At 33.7% G+C, this 14,925-nt stretch overlaps 1 protein-coding gene across 1 annotated transcript; it reads left to right on the top strand.

Moving 5' to 3' along the window:
• The first annotated feature begins 4,901 nt into the window (after positions 1-4,901).
• Positions 4,902-5,963, top strand: LOC136849527 (zinc finger MYM-type protein 1-like). Its single transcript, XM_067122870.1, has one exon. It carries the CDS (start codon positions 4,902-4,904, stop codon positions 5,961-5,963), a length of 1,062 nt encoding a protein of 353 aa, XP_066978971.1.
• The last annotated feature ends 8,962 nt before the right edge of the window (positions 5,964-14,925 follow it).

Genomic DNA, 14,925 nt, shown 5'->3' with positions numbered 1-14,925 from the left:
CCGACTTTTCTGACTTGTTGTATAGTTTTAATTACAATGAGCTTGTTTTATTTTCACGTGTGGAGCTGTATTCGGCGCTGTCTCGTCAGGACTGAGTCAGTTGTTTTCTGGACCTTTAACATTGTGTGAGGGCTTGATTGATTTTAACTCTGGGATTACGATACCTGCCTCTCTTCAGTTGCTGCTGCTGTCCTCCTTTGGGAGATTGAATCATTCTTCACTCTGCGCCCTTGGTTCAGTCATTCTGCCAAGGGGACCTCTCTGCCAACTGGTAAGGTGTGATTACCTGTCAGACGGCCGTATCCGTTGATCGTCTTGCGACGTTAAAGTGATTCTCACCTCAATCTACGCCCTTGGCCCAGTGATTTTTGCCAGGGGGACCTCTCTTACGTTTGGTAAGGTCTTAGGAATATAGATTATTCTCCTCGACCCATGATTTGAAGGCTGTGGTGGCCTCTACCACCGTTTAGAGCTCACTTAAGGGAAGCAGTTTATTTTTTTATAAATGTTTAGTATGTAATAAGTTAGGTTATTCTGACTTTTCGACATTCTATTACTTTCAGGGCCCTCTCTTTAAAGTGTAATTGTATAGTCTATCTTAATTTGGTGTAAGTGTGTTTGTTATTCGATGTTTTCAGTGTGTGGTTGATTTTTGTGTTTATTTAATGTATTTTGTAAGAGGCTCAGTGGTCATTTCTTTCTAAAAAGTTTGTATTAAATATTAAGGTTTTATTTTCAGTTTTTCTTTATCCTCCTTGATTCCATCTCTGTACACTCTGTTGCAGCCATTCCAACTATTGTGGACTTGGTCGTTTGTGACTTTATTTGTATTTTAAGAGACTTGTGTATGTTTGATGGGCGTGGGCCCATAACAATATATATATATATATATATATATATATATATATATATATATATATATATATATATATATATATATATATATATATATATATATATGTATATATATGAGTAAATATGCGGTGTATAAATAATATTTTTTATTATACCGTATATATATATTATATATATATATATATATATATTATTTATATATTGGGTATATTTATATATATATTTATATATTTATATATATGTTATTAATTTATATATATATATTATATATCCTATATATATTTATATTTATATATATATATATATATATATATATTTATATATAAATATAAATATATATATATATATATATATATATATATATATATTATATATATATATGTGTGCATATTATTTATATGAATATTTATGATACTATACCATATATATTTATATATATATATATATATATATTTATATATATATATATATATATATAATATATATATATATATATTATTATGTTATACGTTGATTTTGTGAATATATGTATATATAAATTATATATATATATATATATATATATATATATATATATATATATATATATATATATATATATATATATATATATAATTTATATATACATAAATTCAGTCCCAAATTTTCATAAAGCCGAGTGAAAACTGGGCTTTTGAACAATTACTGGTTCAAAGTCCCGGTTTTCACTCACCTTATTCAGAGTGGATTTTATGATATCCTCAAGAAAGTTCCTTCATGCTGCATTGTATATATATATATTATATACAGGGCCAAAGTATGGGGAAAAGGGTACTGCAGTCCTGGGGCCCGGCAGTTTGTGGGGCCTTTGAAAGCAGCTTATATATATATATATATATATATATATATATATATATATATATATATACATATATATATATATATATATATATATATATATATATATATATATATATATATATATATATATATATATATATATATATATATATAATATTTTCATTTTTTCTAATATATATTTATATATATTTTTTTGTTTATTGATTTGTTTATATACTTGATAATTAATATATCTATTTGTTTATTTATTCATTTATTTATCTATTTATTTATTCATTTAGGCCCCTACCTATAAATTTATGTATTTATTTATTTATTTGATATTAGTTAACCAGATCACTGAGTTAAATTAATAGTTAAAAATAAAAAGTTTATGTCACCGTTTGTCATGGGCCCCAGACTTTTATAAACAAAATCATGGGAGCAAAGATGCTCAAGGGGCCCATAAATCCCTTAACAAATACATTAATTTATTGAACCGCTTAGGCCGGGAGCTAACTACAGTTTATAGCTTAGGAAGCCCTTTATTCTTATCTCACCTAATTCGTATTGTAATTTGCAAATGCTCATTTCTGTTAGATGAGAAATTTTCATAGAGCGTCTGAGTTTATAAAAATATTTGGGAATCTTTTCGCATACAATCATTGTAAACAAATTTAGCTCTTGGCCAACCTTTGGTGACTTGGTATAAAACATCTGTGGTAACGGAATCGAATAGCAACAAACTGCGCTGTAGCCTGCCTACATGTTTTGAACCTGCTGTCAACTTTGGTTCCCTGCTCCATACGTTGGGTTAGAAGATAAGTGTTGTTCACAGTGATATGTCTACCTGAGATCACTCGATTTACTATAACTTAGTGGTAACGGAATCCGAAAGCAACAAACTACGCTTTAGCCTATATGCTTAGAAGGCTGTTGTGCATGACTTCCTGTTGCATCCATTAGCAAGGACAGTTCAGGTCAGAAGACAATTGTGTTATTCATTGTGAATTAGTGATAAGTCGACGTGAGATCACGGGATTTACTCTAACCACGTCTAAGCCTTACTCATCTTGTAAGGTAACTTATAATGTTATGATTTATGTCATTATCCGGTATCGTCCTATTGTTTCCACTATAGCCTATGTTTGATGAATCTGAAGTTGTGAAAAAATTTATAACTGAAATTCCTGATTAACGTTAAATAGGCTTCAGCTTCTATTGAAACTAGCCCAGTGATTTGGCATGTATGCCTATAGTTTATGTAATGAAATAATGATATTCCTCATGTACATATGCAAGCATACACAAACACACACACATACAGATACATACATACGTACGTACGTACATACATACATAGCCTACATAGGCTACAAACATAGTTTACATATACAAACATATTACCAAAAAATAAGAAATATGTAAAAATATAAGAAAATATATATTATAAAACAACATACTTTGATTTTAAAGACAATTATTTTGAAGAAACGATAAAATGCATACTAGTGGAAGGTGCCAAATGTATTTTAAATGGCAAGAATATTAGGCTTACAGGGCGAGGGCCTAAAGTAATAGCCTAATTAATTAAGCTCTCTATTCTTTGGCAAGTAGTCAACGAAAACGATCATTTTGGCACACAAAATATTGAAGGTTGTGGCACTATATAACTAGCCCATTGGCAAGTTTTGGCAATACATTAAAAACTTGATTACTTCACAGTTCACATAGGTTAACTTTAAGTACATAACAAGTTTTTTTTTTTTTTTTTATAGTAACCAACCCCTCATGCTACTACAATATTTTGCATAGCCTAGGTACAGCCAGACGCAGACCAAGAAAAAATGCAGTCTCTTAAAGTTTAAATCTCTCTCTCTCTCTCTCTCTCTCTCTCAGACTTGCACACGCACACCCACCCAGACACTATTGACTCACACATACGCACACGGCACACCCTCCCAGACACTCACACACACACACACACACACACAATGGGACATGATTAGAGAAACTAAACAATATAATACTTTTTTGATAGTGTTGGAAATGAGATCACCTGGGTAGAGGCGATTTTATTGGTATCTCATCTGCTAATATTTGCCAGATATCACAATGTATTTTTTTAATAACTTTACTGTGCCTGAACTAAATATTCAGCCATACATACATATGTCTGTGCGTATAACAATAGTGTTTTGTATATATATATATATATATATATATATATATATATATATATATATATATATATATATATATATATATATATATATATATATATTATATTTTATATTTATTATGTTTTACAATAAATCATCAAGAAAACAGTTCAGAGATAAAATTTCTCCAAATCCTGTATAATAATGGTAGCCTGGCCCTAGAGCAGTTGTAAAAAGTGACATTCTTCATTACTAAGCTATAATAGGCAATGTCACCATGTTGCAGGTGTTTTGAGTCGCAGACGTGTTCATCTTGTGCATAGTCAGCATGTGTGCCTACGTGCATAAGTCAGGCTTTCAGAAACGTAAGGAGCGAAAGGAGAGAAAAGAAAGGGGAAGCTAAAGGGCTCCAACCAATAATTCAGTTCTTAAAAAGTGCTGAATCGGATGAATGCCCCAAAGCTAAAGAGGGCGATGAGTTAGCCATAGCGTCTACAAACAAGTCAGACACAACAGCTGACCTTCAATCTGATAAACATGACCCAGGTTCTAGCTCAGTTGTCACAGTTGATTTAGATATTGATTCAGTCTTTCAGTTACAATCATCTGAAGAGGCTGCAGTTGATTATTGTTAGTGAAAGTATTCAAGATCAAGCTCAAACTCAGCAAGTAGATTTAGCAGATGTTGGATTATGGCCAGACCATATCACAGACAATTTGCGACAAAATATAGTATCATTAGGTGTACCAAAGGCCGAAGTAATGTTACAGATTATTAAAATGATTCCTAAAGACATGAAAGGTAATTCTTTCTCCGATATGTTTCTTTTACTCTAGCTCAGCAAACAACAGAGAGAAACATTACCGTGACTGGCTTGTTTGGAGTAAGGAAAAGAAAGCTATGTTCTGTTTTCCATGCTTACTATTTTCTACAGAAAAATCTAAGTCATCGTAGTTTATTGGCCAGGAAAGAAGGCTTTCGCCATATGTACAGAAGTGGAAAAAACTTTACGTTAGGCTTCCTGAGCATGAAAATAGTGTGGTTCATAAAATAAGTTATTGCAAATGGAAAGAGTTAGACCTATCACTGGTGGACATGGGGTAGACCATGAACTTCAAAAACAGATAATGAATGAAACAGAGGAGTGGAGAGCAATTTTAATGAGACTATTGGATGTTACCTTGCACTGTGCCTCAAGAGGCCTGCCATTTCAGGGAGACAACAATGTAATAGGGGATCCACGAAATGGCAATTTTCTGGGAATTCTAGAGCTTTTAGGTAAATATGACAGAATCACTCACGAACATTTAGCAAAAAATAAAAAGGCTCAAACTGAGGGCAAGACTATGCAAGGTAAAGCTCATTACTTATCATGGCAGAGTCAGAATGAATTTATTGAACTATGTGCTAAGAAAGTTCTAAGCTCAATACTTGATGAAAGACAGCAAGCCATCTACTACTCAATAATCGTAGATTCAACTCCAGATGTGGCACACCTTGAGCAAAATGTTTTAATTCTGAGGTTTTTAACTAAAGATGATCACTCAGATATGTTTGAGATTCATGAAAGATTCATAGAGTTCATAATGTTTCATAAGAAAACTGGAGAAGATATAGGAGATATGGTGCTTTCCAGGTTAGATCATTATAAGATACCTTTCAGTGATTGTCGAGGGCAGGGGTATGATAATGGGTCAAACATGTCAGGAAAAGTGAAAGGTGTTCAAGCACGTCTGCATAAGAAAAATAATCTAGCAGAGTTTTCCCCTTGTGGTGCTCATACACTTAATTTAACAGGAGTTCATGCAGCTGCACTATGTCCAGAGACTGTCACATTCTTTGGTTGTGTTCAGCGCCTTTATGTGTTCTTTAGTGGTAGTCCAGCAAGATGGAAAATTTTAAAAGAGGAAATTCCTTCTTCACTTCACTCACAGTCTGACACCCGTTGGAGTGCACGTGTGGATGCTGTTCGTCCAGTTTCAACTCACTTGCCAGGTATTCTTAATGCCTTAGACAAATCACTTGATAATTCTTGTATGACTCATGAAATGCGGGCAGAAGTTAGGTCTTTGAAATTGTATTTCACATCATATTCTGCTATTGTTTTAGCTGCATTTTTGGTTTAAAAAAGTTCTTTCAAGCATTGATTTACGAAATAAGATCATCCAGTCTCGTGGAATATCACTTGAATCAGAAATGTCTCTCATCTCTGACCTATGTGCAGAACTCAGGCAGCTACGAGACAAGTGGGCTGACATATTATCAGAGGCACATCATGTTGCTACTTCCATGGGCATTATGCCAAGATTTCCAGGGAAGAGAGGGAAAAACGTAAAAGATTTCATGATGAGGCACTGGATGAAGGTGTAGAGATGACTAAAGAATCAGATGAGGAATCAGATTTCAGAATTAATGTTTTCTATTGTACTTTAGATTATATTGTCACTGACATGGATCAGAGATTCCAAGCAGTAAAGGGCATATGTGACACTTTCAAGGCAATCCTTAAGTATGTTTCTTTGAGTGAAGCTGAGCTAGAAGATGCTTCAAAATGCCTGGTTCAAAATATTCTTTAGATCTGTCATGTAATTTTGTTAGTGAAATGCTGCATCTAAAGAAAATATTTAGATCTACTTTCCATTCAGAACAAGAACTAACTCCCTTAACTTACTGAATGAAATATACTGCAAAAAGCTTCAACCAGTTTTTAGTGAAATATGCATAGCCTTACGTATATTCTGTACATTGCCTGTCACAGTTGCCGAAGCTGAACGCAGCTTCAGTAAACTGTCTAATATAAAAACATTTAAAAGAGCAACCATGGGCCAGGAACGCTTGTCACATTTGGCACTCTTGTCCATTGAGAATAAATTGGCTAGATCTGTTGATTATACCTCAGTCATCAGTGATTTTGCCAGAAAGAAGGCAAGAAAAATTTTAAACTGATCTAATTAGTTATGAAGTTTTACTGTTTCTGCACAATTGCATGATTACTTAATAAAAATAGTTTAAAAGTCTTCATGCCTAGTCTTTCAGTATTCCTGAATTATCCTTTCAATAAAAAAATATGGTACTTATTTAGTTACTAGCCTTGTGTTCAGACATCAGTTGAGATAATTTGATATATTCTATTCATCTTGTAAGCTATATTATTATGATTATTATTATTATTAATTTTATTTATATTTTTCATTGAAATCGGAGTTCAGCAGTCTCCCCGATAACTCCCAGTTTGTATTTTAATATTTTTGATAGATTACTTTTTACATTTTTTATTTTCCATTATTATTATTATTATTATTATTATTATTATTATTATTATTAACATCATTATTATTGTTCATTTATTTATTGTTTTTTTAATGTGGGAAGGGCCCAGAATTTATGCCAGTACCAGGGCCTGAAAGGGTGATGCTTGGGCCCTGTGTATATATATATATATTTATATATATATATATATATATATATATATATATAATATATATATATATATATATATATATTATCATATGATAATTATATATATACATATATATGTGTGTGTGTAACATACACCACATACATACATCCATATATTCTTCTTCTTTTCGTTTATCGTGCACCCCATTTTTTTATATGAGTAAGACGATGCCTGCTTTGAAGGACTGTGATTTGGCGTTGGGGTAGGCCCCTGGCCTCGATCAGCTGCCCTGCCTGACATCGCTTTGACCCGGTAGCACGGTTTGTACATGTATCGCACCAAATCCCCAGCTCCCTTTCTCCCAGCAGCGAGGAGAGTTGAGCGGTTAGGTCGACAGTTCGAGACATGTCTTGTCTGTTATGTTTTTAGAAGATGTTGGAGTGGCTTTTGTTTGTGTGTGTATTAGTCTGTAACACCCATTTGCTTTCAGCAAACCTATCTGTTGATTACATACATAATCCTGGGGTGTCTACACGGATAGCAAAGTGTCCACCTCTCAGACCGGTCTGCTGTCGGATCTGAATACGCCACAGACCTCTATGAAGTCCAAAGCTGCTGCTCTACCGACCTAGCCATCGAGACTCTACCTACATCCATATATATATATATTTATATATATATATATATATATACACAGTTTATATATATATATATATATATATATATATATATATATATATATATATATATATTGCTCATATATATGCATATATATATATATATATATATATATACATATATATATATATATATATATATATATATATATATATATATATATATATATATATATATATATATATATATATATATATATATATATATATATATATATATATATATTATATATGTATTGTATATATATATATATATATATATATATATATATATATATATATATATATATATATATATATATATATATATTGTCACGATGCGTATCAAATACCTGGTTATTACACAACTAATCTGAAGATTCAAAAATATACCTCACTTCAGCCAGATACCCAGGTCTCATAACATTAATTGTTACGACTGAGTACTCTAAAGGTAACAGTGATCCCTTAAGAAAAAACTTATTTATCAATCACTTGAAAAATCAAACTAAGTTCGTCAGAATATGTGTGAGGTATAAAAATTAAACTAGAAATCTTCTAGAGTAAAAGGGCATCACTCCATCAAAAAACTCTAACTGTTTCCCTGGTCTTAATTCACTTTAGCAAAACTAAAAGAACAAAACATGTTTATCACTTTGCCTTATGCACACACGATCAATCCTATTCACTGGTGATCAATAAATGAAACACTGTTTTTCTAAAAATGTTAAATACAAAAATTTATTTTCAGATTCAAAGTTTATAACTAGAATTCACAATTAATTAGAATTCACAATCTGAAAAATTTACTATTAGTTGAAAATAACACAAAACTCAATGAATTCTTGAATTAAATTATGAAATAAAACTAATTCACAAAAACTTTATCAGGAATTTAAATTAATCAAGTAAAATTTAAACTATCAAGAATCACGCAAGATTTAAAAAGAAAATCTCAATAAATGAAATCAAGTATGCAATGTTAAATTAAGTATGCAATGTTAAATCAAGTATGCAATGTTAAATTACCAAGAAATATTTACAATGCTATGTAAATAAATGTTACATCACAAACATAAAAAAAAACGTGAAAATATAAAGAAATTGTAAATAGAAAAACACACAAAAATACACGTAAGATTTATCAATAATGATTTCACTTGTTCAAAATTTCCTAACTTATCACACCATAACCTCCTAACTTATCATACCATGGTATCAATAAGTAAAATTTCACGTTGCCTTACACAACTTGAAAAACCTCTGTAAATCACTTGCTGCAACTGCGTTACACAATACACACTTTTTTTACCAGGCGCCGTTACGAACTAAATAACTTTGCTAAATTCAGATCTCAAAAGTTAATGTTAAAAGTGACCACAAAAATTTACGTTAAAAGTAATCTCTTCCTAATTAGGAATGAGAGAGAGAGAGAGAGAGATATGGAACCAAATCGACTGGTCTCAGAAATCAGAATGAAATAGATTTTAGGATTCCAGTAATTTTGAACGTGAAACAATTACATGATGTCATTAAAGCATTTTGGGTACAGAGATACAAAAGTTCTAGAAGCAGGGAGGTGACGTCACTAAAGCGTTTTGGGTGCGATCTGGAGAAGCTTCTAGAAGAAAAGTTACGTCATCCCAGCAAAACGTTTTTGAACGCATCTTACAAAACATGACGTAATTGATCAGGACACGATTCTTTATCGCAAAGTGGCGTACGTTTATCAAACAACGCATGCAACAACATGAAATCACTCGTCTTGAGCCCGTATGGGACGAATTGGCGTTTGTTTTGCAAATCTGTCATCGCTAACCCAAAACAAAATTCTGTTCCTCTTATCTCAACTGATGACAACTGAAATGAAACAAGCCTTGGTAGACACACACACGTGTTTTACATACTACGCTATTACCAAGAAAGATATTCGTTCTAAATTACGTTACTATTAAAATTATAACAACAATTCTAAATTACGCTATCAAGTAATCATTAGTACTTTTGAGATCTGATGTCAAACTAAATATGACACTTCAACAACCATTATCATTAAACATAACACATGAAAAAGTAAATGTCAAAATTATAGGAGGATATACGTATTACAAGGCAACATCATGAAAATATATATATATATATTTATATATATGCATATATATATGTTATAAATTTATATATATAAATGTCTGTAAGTCTGTATGCATGTGTGTGTATGTTCCACATACACTCTGAACACACAGCAATTTCATCCAAACTTGGTATATATATATGACTTACTATCTCGAAAAGAACACTGTGGGGGTAAGACATCAATAGCACCAAAGGACACCAAAGTGGTGGGGATCGAAGGGCTTTCCTGAAATGGGGCTGGTTCTGCCAGTGAAACTGGGCTGGTTATGCCAGTAGACTTAGTAACTTTATGAATTTTCATACCTAAATTCGGTATACATATCTAGAAAAGAATACTGTGGGGGTAAGACATCAAGGCATCAAATGGGGTGGGAGTTGGGAAGGGGGTGACAGAGAGAGAATGAGAGGGAGAGGAAGTGAGGGAGAGAGACAGGGAGGGTTGGAGAGAGAAAGAGAGAGAGAGGGAGAGAGAGAGAGAGAGAGAGAGAGAGAGAGAGAGAGAGAGAGAGAGAGAGAGAGAGAGAGAGAAAGAGAGAGAGAGAGTAGAGGGGGTGATAGGGAGGAGAAAGATGGAAAGAGAGAGAGAGAGAGAGAGAGAGAGAGAGAGAGAGAGAGAGAGAGAGAGAGAGAGAGAGAGAGTTAATCAGTTGCATTCAGAGTTTTCCCAGGCAGTGCCATGTTGTCATTATATATGTATATATATATATATATATATATATATATATATATATATATATATATATATATATATATAAATATATATATATATATATATATATATATATAGTGTATATATAAATCGTCTGTCAGTATGCACACTAAATTACCTTTTTATATAATTTTATCATTTAGTTGTTTTACAGTAGTACTGGTTCTCGGAAGATGAAATTATTGAAAGACACAAACAAAGTAAAATCAAACAATGGCTAAGCTCAGTGTGATGGGAAAATTAAATATGCTGAAAATACACACGAAAATTAGATATATGTCAGTCTAGTACGATCTGTATTTCTGTATGTCAAGCAAGACAATGAAGCTACATCTGGAAGAATTTGTATACCGAAAAATAAGCTTTAGAAGAATATTAGGAGTAAAATGATAGGAAATTATGTAAGTTCCATATGTAAACGAGATAATGATGAAGGGGGTTGGAGGTGGCTCGGACATGTCTTCTGCACCACAATGAGGAGAACAGTACGGGATAGTATCAGCTGGGCTCTTGTGGGCACAGGAAGAGCTGGAGACATGGTCCTAGGTGGAAGGGAACAGTAAGAAGGGAAGCTGGAAAAGAGTGGAGATTCTTTAGATGGAAAGGACAGGAAAGACGTGAATGGTGGAACTTCACAGAAGTCTTTTGCATCGTACGGTGCGGCAGTGGAGGCGATGATTATATTGATATTTCCTTGTATTTTATAGTGTATAAATAAAAAAAAACGGGGAAAACACTTTATTTGTGCGGAAAATGAAACTCCTGCACAGTGGGCTAGGTGAAAAGAAGCACAACCAACGAGCCAGTGCCGACCGAAAGAAAAGAACCAGTGTGAATGCCATTGATCCAACCCCCCATTGATTTCGTTAACATAAAGACTCCAATGCTGAACTGTGATGATGATCTTTTTAATTTCTTGCGAACCTTTCTCCAGATGTAAATGCAATAACGGAGGTTCAAATGCAAAAAATCAGAAAAGTAGTTTTGCATATTAGCTGAACACAGCGTACTGATAGAGCCTTCCAGCATCACGCACCCTGATTCTCTCTGCACAATGAAGTTGGCGTCTTCTTATGCAGATGCGATCTAAGCAACTCAATCCATGCCACATACTGAACGCACTCTCCATATACAGGTCCTTGCAGCACAATTAACGCTGCTTTTCTCAATGAAGTCTTCCAATGTTCCTTCTATATACAATACGAATGACAACGAATCATTTACATAGGTAAAGGAAAAACTCTTCAGATCGTTAATGACTGAAAATTAGATTAAAAGCAATCAGCTCAAGTGAAATGAGCAGATAATAAAACAAGTAGACGTTTCAGTAACCCCGGCAAAAATACGACTTACGGTACCAAATCACCTTTAATCCTTGACCGTCAGTATTTTCTGTATTTGAAAATAAATGGCTTCACCAAACAATATCCTTTACTGTTGCCTCTCGTCGTGTTACTTAAATTTATGCTGGCAATTTTGTGCGCCTGAAATATAAATTCTATCACCTTCACTTCCTGAGTCGCTAAAAATAGCCACACGTAAATTCTTTATGATATGACATCATCGATTATTCTTAATCACAGATCATTTTGGAGAAGGTGCGATGCCCTCTCAGAAAAGATTTCGAGCTGTTGTAGGTAGAAGGAAACGGATGAATATGAAAATCACGTCACACTTTTTCTTTATTTTACCGACGCTTCAGATATAACTCCTCAAATTTTAGATGTGAAATGATACTGATTAAGAAATATGCTTTAACCTTGAGCTAATCTGGAAGCATCAATACAACTGCGATGAATGACCCAAGCAAGCAGTTATGTTTGCTCTTGCACAATTTTCTGTATGGTCTACTTGAACATATTTTGATACAGAAAATGCAATTTATCTAACTACTTTCTTACCTACAGACGAAAAGCAGAAAAAAGTCCCCCACAAAATTACAAGTCACTGAGTATGCAAGCAGTGACAATTTTCATTTCTTGGAAAGTCCTTCAGATGCGTGATGTTACTTGCTGTACCTGCTTGGAGACCGCTGTAGTCACCGCCATACAGTACATCACACTGAGAGATATAAAATCCTATTTGCTGAGACCTTTAGACCCACTTGAAGGAAGTACCACCCTTTGCGAGACTAGCACAGGATGGTGATTGGCCAGAAGTAGAACACGTAACTGCTGCTCTTTTCAGTTAGCATCCATTATATGTTAAAAAAAAATTCGGTAGCTTCATATCCTTAGAATATCGGCGTTGACAAATCTTGCAAAATGTTTACTTCAATAGAATGCAGAGTTAAATACAGAGATGGAAGGCAGCAAAAGGAAGGAGCAAATTTGTTACAAACGAGACTTGGGGGGAGAAGAGACTAGAGAGGGGTGGGGACGGGGTTTGAGGTGCGTGTTGAATTATGACATTATGCGGGCTCAGATGTTATTACAGCTTGGCTCACTGAGCCTGTTGCAGTTCTCTCTCTCTCTCTCTCTCTCTCTCTCTCTCTCTCTCTCTCTCTCTCTCGCAACCTGTAAGATTGCTATGAGTATATCGAGAGAAATTCATCGACAGAATAACGTAAGTTGCTCCTAAGATTTTTAGAAATAATACACACACACAAATATATATACATATATATATATATATATATATATATATATATATATATATATATATATATATATATATATATATATATATATAGAGTGTTTTCAAAATTAGAGCCCACCCCCTCTACAGCATAAACAAAAATTGATATGGACAAAAACAAAAGTAATTCAGAACAGGTATTTATTTAAGTTTCTCTCTGAGTATCTAATATTTTGTGTGGCCTCCATCTGCCTGTACCACAGCCTCCATTCTTGAGGGGTATGATTTCAGTAAATCGCAAAAAAGCTGAGACTTAAACTCCATTTCCCTGACCACTTCGGTCACCTCTCTTCGCAGGTCGTCGAGGCTTGGTATACTATCATAGTTCACTGTGCGCGCTTCAACACGATCCTTTAAGATACTACCAATGTTTTCACACACATTAAAGTCAGGGGAGCTACTTGGAAATTCACTGGATGAGAAGAAATCGATACCACTGTTTCGAAGCAGCTCCTGTGTCTGAAGAACCCTGAAACATGGTGCTTATCATGCAAAAATGTGACTTCTTCAACAGATAACACATTTTCAGGATCTTTGAGGAAAGGAAATACTCCACCAACAAGCAGTTTTGTCTGAAGTATTCGCCAATCCATGACAGTCCTTTTTCTCTGATGATCCACATTAACCGTTTGGCTGTGAAACAGAGAAAAATTCCCAGACATTCAGGAAATTTCACAACTTAGCGATAGAGCACGTCATCGCTGATATCATCCAACTTTGCGGCCCAAATGATGTCATTTTTATGATATGGCTTCTGACCTTGTAAATGAAGAACTCATCTGATGCGGCAGGAGAAAGTCAGAGAAAGTCAGCTTCATCCCTCTCTTTTAAGAAATGGCGAACCACATAAAACCATGTTTCACGGAAAGACTTGTCTGGTCTAAATGATGTCTTTTGACTCCTGAGACAGGACTCCTTCAAGATTCTCATCTTTTCATTGTTGCTGAGTGATGTTTCTTTGAACGGCTTGTATTTAGCTGATAACATGAAATGGCTTGATACCCAGATTCAGTTTAATTTTTTCAACTTAGCCACGATATACACTCAGTCTGACTAAAATAAAAATAGCTTCTTAAAATATTGTACTTGGAGATAGGCTTATTTTCATAACCCATTTGTTGATTGGATTTCTAGTTTACTGGAAAATACTTTTCCTGGTCTACCATGTTTCATCAGCTATTTTAAGATGTCTTTTGATTCCTGAGACAGGACTTCAGGCCTTCCAAGATTCTCACTCTTTTCATACCAGCAAGACAGTCATATGGATTTTTGTTCCAGTTTCTTTGAACGAAGGATTCATCTCTTTTAATGTATTTAGCTATCTAGAATGTGAAATGAAGGATGCAAGTTTTTCCCCAACTTCCAGCTAGCATGCCTGGCAACTCTCTGGAAGCACACATAGCCCAGATTCACACACACATCCATCTGATTTCCTCAACTGTAGTCGTTAGCCATGGCTGTATCCAACATCAACACACAACTCAGTCTGAAAATACAAGAAATGTAAAATGAAAATAGCTTAATAGAAACTTAAAATATTGTACTTGGAGATA

Source organism: Macrobrachium rosenbergii, chromosome 21, assembly GCF_040412425.1.
Source record: "Macrobrachium rosenbergii isolate ZJJX-2024 chromosome 21, ASM4041242v1, whole genome shotgun sequence".
Classification (NCBI taxonomy): domain Eukaryota; kingdom Metazoa; phylum Arthropoda; class Malacostraca; order Decapoda; family Palaemonidae; genus Macrobrachium; species Macrobrachium rosenbergii.
The sequence above is the reverse complement of the archived record's forward strand: the minus strand, read 5'-3'. Positions and strand labels throughout refer to the sequence as shown.

Excerpts from the sequence above, each read along its gene's own strand:
- LOC136849527 (XM_067122870.1), top strand. The coding sequence starts at position 4,902 with ATGGAAAGAGTTAGACCTATCACTGGTGGACATGGGGTAGACCATGAA.